The sequence below is a fragment of the Psammomys obesus genome, unplaced genomic scaffold (assembly GCF_907164565.1).
Source record: "Psammomys obesus unplaced genomic scaffold, mPsaObe1.curated_primary_1811, whole genome shotgun sequence".
Classification (NCBI taxonomy): domain Eukaryota; kingdom Metazoa; phylum Chordata; class Mammalia; order Rodentia; family Muridae; genus Psammomys; species Psammomys obesus.
This window is the reverse complement of record NW_026596240.1, coordinates 12,716,094-12,721,374: the sequence shown is the minus strand read 5'-3', so window position 1 is coordinate 12,721,374 and position 5,281 is coordinate 12,716,094. Positions and strand designations below refer to the sequence as shown.

The 5,281-nt window shown below is 53.6% G+C and overlaps 1 protein-coding gene across 1 annotated transcript; it reads right to left on the bottom strand.

Annotated features, from left to right (window-relative positions):
• Window positions 1-839: 839 nt before the first annotated feature.
• On the bottom strand, window positions 840-4,716 carry LOC129668356 (uncharacterized). Its single transcript, XM_055596324.1, has 4 exons — window positions 4,333-4,716; window positions 3,808-3,960; window positions 3,348-3,463; window positions 840-2,540 (listed from the first exon to the last, which is right to left on the bottom strand). The coding sequence occupies exons 1-4, from the start codon at window positions 4,624-4,626 to the stop codon at window positions 2,423-2,425; spliced, it is 681 nt and encodes a 226-aa protein (XP_055452299.1). The 5' UTR covers window positions 4,627-4,716; the 3' UTR covers window positions 840-2,422.
• Window positions 4,717-5,281: the final 565 nt, after the last annotated feature.

The window sequence follows — 5,281 nt, the reverse complement described above, 5'->3', positions numbered from 1 at the left end:
TGATTTTGGCAGTCAAACTGGGGGACACCCAAGCCTTTACCCATGTTAAGCATTTGTCAGTCTGGTCCTGAATCAAGCAGAGCCCCTATCCTTTCCAGACCCCTCCACCTCGACAGTTTCCAAGTGATTTCACCTCTGCCATTCTCCTTGCTTATTTTATTCAACTCAAATTCAAAATGTAGTCACAAAACGTGTTATGAAGAGCAAAGGCTTGGGCTGGAGAGATGGCTCAGAGGTTAAGAGCGCTGGCTGCTCTTCCAGAGGACCTGAGTTCAATTCCCAGCACCCAAACCACATGGTGGCTCACAACCATCTCTAATGTGATCTGATGCCCTCTTCTGGTGTGCAGGCACAGATGCAGCCAGAATACTATGTAATAAGTAAATCTTAACAAACAAAACAAACACAAAGGCAGGAGCTAGGTAGATGGCTCAGTGATTAAGAGTGCTGGCTGCTCCTACAAAGGACCTGGGTTTGGTTCCCAGCACCCACAATGTGACCCCCAACTTCTGTAACCCCAGCTCTGGGACATCGGATGCCCTCTCCTAGCCTCCTCAAGCACCAGGCACATACATTCATGGAAACAGTTGCAATGAGTAAATATGTTAAAATTATCTTTGAACATTAAATCCATAGGCCACAAGCATAGTCTAGAACCTCACACACACCATGACCCCATAAACCCCACCAGTGAGCTCACACACATCCCATGCTCCATAAAACCAACCAGTGAATCCACCTCTTTCCAAAAGTCGTTGTTGGTGTTATGTTAGCCCTCCTGTGATAAGCAGGACTTGGACTGTAGAACAGTTCCTGCTACTCAGTAATCAAACGACTCCTTCAAGCCCCAGAAACTTTATCTTTAAAACAATAAAAAGTACCATGCCATTCAAAAAGGAAAGTAACATTTCTGTCTGACCCACTCTACACACAGAACAATGTGTGTGGAGGTGCTCCAAGTGGGGAAACTCCATGCAGATGCCAGCTGATTATAGTTTTGTTGTTTTAACAAATACATGACCAAGGACTGGGAAGATGGCTCAGTAGCTAGGACACATGCTGCTCTTGTAGAGGACCAGGTTGGATTCCCAGCAGCACGTGGTGACTCCCAGTGTTCTGTAACGCCAGCTCCGGGGGTCACCTTGGACAGCAGGCACACACACAGTGCACATACGTATATGTAGAAAAAATACTCATAAAACCAAATCTTTCAGAAGAAAACAAAAACAAAAAACACACCCCCAAAACCAAATACGTGACCAAACACAGCCCCCCCAACCAGGCGCTTGACATGCAAGCCTGGGGATCTCAGTTCAAGTCTCAGAATCAACATTTAAGAAAGTAGGAGAAACCCAAGCAAGCCCAGGGCCTGCACTAAAAACCGCATTCACCAAATCAGCCAGACTCGCCACATAAGGAGGGCCTCTTCCGAGGCTGATCACATTAAGCGCTTGCAGGCTGGGCAGTTCCCTGTCGTTTCTTTTCAGTCTTTACGGTCTTATTTTATTGGGGCACCCACGCCAGGGCGCACATGTGGAAGTTGGGGACTCACCGTCATCCGGTGATGCTGCTTGTCTCTTCCGCTTGGTCCTGTCGGCTTCACTTCACCAGCGGAGCTTCGGCCCACACCCAGAAGTCACCCTGTCACCCTCCAGGGCCTTACAGCGCTTTCGCTTGGCAAGTGGCATTCCTGTCCTGGTCCAGCCTGCATGGCAGCTGCAGCAGGTCTGACCCTCCTCTGGAGCACACTTGCCAACAGGACTCCGTTCTCGCTCGAGGGGCCAGCCCGGCCAGCTCACAAAGGGCGGGCCTGACACTCTCTAAGTGCCTCAGGGCCAGGCCCGCCCTCTGCTAAACTTTCTTCCTAGCTGCTTGCTCAAACCCAGAGCTTCCCGAGACTTGCCGACAGCAAGCCATTAAGCCTGATGTCCTGAGTTCAATGCTCAGAACTCACAAGGTAGAAGCAGAGAATGGACTCTCACAAAGTTGTCCTCTGACCTCCACACGTACACTTACGGCATGTGTGTGCCCACATAGAAAAACACATAATAAGTGAATACATATTTTAAAAGAAACTGACAAGTGAAAGTGTTTGTTAAAAGATTGCTGGGCCAGACCGGAAGTGTTTCTGATGAAGTACGTTAGGGTGAACTGGAGCATAGCTTCTCAATGTTCCCAGAGACAGGGCTGCTGCAGCTCCGACGGCTGCTATCCAGGAGCAGAACTCATGGCTTTCCTCAGCTGCTCATCTGGCCTGAGCATGGTGGGAACAAAGCCACAGTCCAGAAGCCTGGAAAGCCCAAGGCACAGAACTGAGCATCTTGGATCCCATTTGAGGCACCCCTGAAGGATTTGGGCAGTTTGGACACTAGTTGGAGAAGAAACTTGGAAGTCTATGCGCCGTTAGTGTTTCTGGGATATGTCATTGGTTGGCACTATTGATCTGTCTCTCCTTTCTCCAGCATATGCTGATCGGGTGCCAGGTCATCAGAGGTGACAACGGAGAAAGAACAGTGTGGTCCTGGCCCTTCAGAGCTGGTCTGGTGACAAGAAAGGAAGCTGCAAATAGTTATAACACTGATTACTGTTCTCTGGGCGGGGGTGGGGATGGGGTGAAGGGTGGGAGGAACCCTGACATCTGAGTTACTAGAACCTTCTCAGAAGAATGGGCATTTATGCGCAGACCTAAAGGGTTTCGAGAAGATGGAAGGGGTCTGTTGTTGAACTCATTTGTAGTAGATGAGCCGCGCCTGCTTGGAAGGGGCCATCAAGATCCAGCTGTGGACTGCTGACATTCCTCATAAAAGTTGGGTGGGGGGTTATTGGCCCCTCACCTGAGCTTAAGCCCTCCTCCCAGCTGTTTGTTAGTTTTGCCCTAATTGCAAAAGGGAGGTGCTAGAGTCTATAGGCTGATAAAATCGACAGAAGCGGTCTCCCTTCATGTGACTGTCGGTGAAGAGCAGCTGCTCCTTTGGGGTCATTTATGTTCCTGCCAGTAACTCCTCGACAACTTCTGTAAGTCAGTCCAATACACTCATGGGCTTCTGGGATAAACCTTGGTGTAACTGTCTGTGCTTTGGTTTGTTGTTGGGACCTTAGGAGGAGGGCCTAAACTTTTATTTCTCCCCAGGGAAGGAATTCTTGAAACAGGGTAGTAGGGATGAAGCAACAAAACAAATGGGATTTAAAGTTCCAGAGAGAAAAGTGAAGAGGCAGGCTTGCCGGGTAGCTCTCCTGCCTCACCAGGCTTGGTTGCCCTTGAGCTGATGTGCCCCCAGGCTCATTCTGCCATCTCTTTGCTCTCACCTCCCCACCCCTGAGCTCCCCCACATCTGAGGTCTGCTTACAAACTGGGCAGCCAGGCTGCCTCTGCTCCTCTCCACGGTTGGCCGCAGGCATCCCCGAATTCTTTCCCGGCAGACAACACACACCAGCATTCCCTCAGGTTACCTAAACCAGTTACCTGAAGGGTGCAGAATAAACCGGTTAACTGTTGCCGCCCGTTACCTAGGCAAATCAGAAGGTGCTGGGCACTGCTTTTGAATCCACAAGGTAGTAACGGAGAATGCTTAATTCACAGCGTTGCTCAGTGGGTAACAATGAGTCTTTTGTTACTCAGTGAACCCCATATTAAGAACTGTATTTGGATTCTCTTAGAGATGGTGTGTACCCAGCTGAAGATGCCTAAGCTATTTTCTCCGCCCGGTATCCAGCCCGTTTATCGAAAAGGCAAACTAAAGGAGGAAGGCAAATTGCATTATCACGTGTGGAACCACTTAAGAGACACGAAACATTTTAATCGTTCACCTGTTTTTGTTGTCCGTGTGCCCCAAGTCCACAGCTTCTGCATATTGTACATTCTACTCTTCCCTGGTCAGAAGCTTTTGGGTACTTGCGAAGGCGATGGTAGGAAATAGGTGTTGCAGCCGGGTTCACACCCACCCACCCGCAGCTGCCAAGCTGGCCGGTGGAACAGGTCGTCAAATACAGGCGTGCCAGAGGGAAGTCCCATGCAACTCCCGCTGCTTCAACTTAACTGCCCGGGGCTTTCTGGACAGCGATCGCTGTGTGAGATCAGTTAAACACGCACCGTACACACCCTCACACACACCACACACACACACACACACCACACACACACACACACACACGCGCACACACACACACACACGCAGGCACGCACAGTCTGCCGAATGCTCTTTTTCCAGTTCTGGATGAGTTGTTAGCTTTAGCCTGAGAGGACGCCTGAGCACCGCCCAAACTGGTCAGGCTAGTCCACCCATGGCTGTTTCTGCCAGGACTTGCCCATGTGTAGGGAGGGTACAGACTTACCTTTCTCCACAGCAACCCGGGTAGGTGGAAAGCAGCTGTGGGCACTAGCCTGGCACGCAGATCAGATGGGTGGAGTTGAATTAATCTAACCTGGAATTTCAACTTGGCCAGTAACAACAGGTGAGGGGAGGAGGAGAAGCGACGCGAAGAAATGGACAGCTTGGCAAATGAGAAACATTTTGTCTCGTCCCTTACCCCCTGCCTGGAACACAACCCAGGGTGACTTTTTTCAAAGTGTCTGCGACCTTTAGGCCTCGGGGGTGACTTGGGCCCTCGGAGACTGACAGAGCCCATCCCGAACCTGCCTAGGTTCCTCTCCGTGACGTGCCCCTTCCCTCTCTTCTGGGAGGCAGGGCGGGGGTCTCGATTCGTCTTTGTTTTGGATGCTATTAGCCCGAGCGTCGCGCCCGGGAGGCTGGCGACGGCAGGGCCCTGGGGTCGGCTGGGGCAGGGCACTTGGCTGTGACCCGCACGCGGATGCCATGCAGCGGGCGCTCGTTCTCTGCCTTCGGGGACCCCCCTTCCTGCCGGTCAGGCCGCCCCGGTGCGCCAACGCGGGCGTCCCCTATTGTCCTGCCTCGGCCTGGAGACGGGCGGCCGAGGAGGAGAAGGGGTCGGTCGGGCTCGGGGCTGCCGGGCGAGCGTGGGGCAGTCCCGGGCACGCAGGGAGTGGCAGGAAGTGGGGACACCCGGGCGGCTGGGCCGAGGGCCTAGCTGGGAGCTCCGCGCCCCGCCCCTCCAGCTCGGGCCGCGGCCGCCGGAGGGCAGGGACGGGCCAGCCCGCGGGGAGAGCGGCGCCCGGGGCCGGGAGCCGGGGAGGGGCGCTGCAGGTGCAGATCCGGCCGGCCCGCGCCGCCCGCGCCCGGCGCTCCGCTCCGCTCTGCGCGGCCCCGGCCTAGCGGCCAGCCTCGGCGGGCCCGCACGTGCGCGCCCTCCCGGGCGGGGGAGT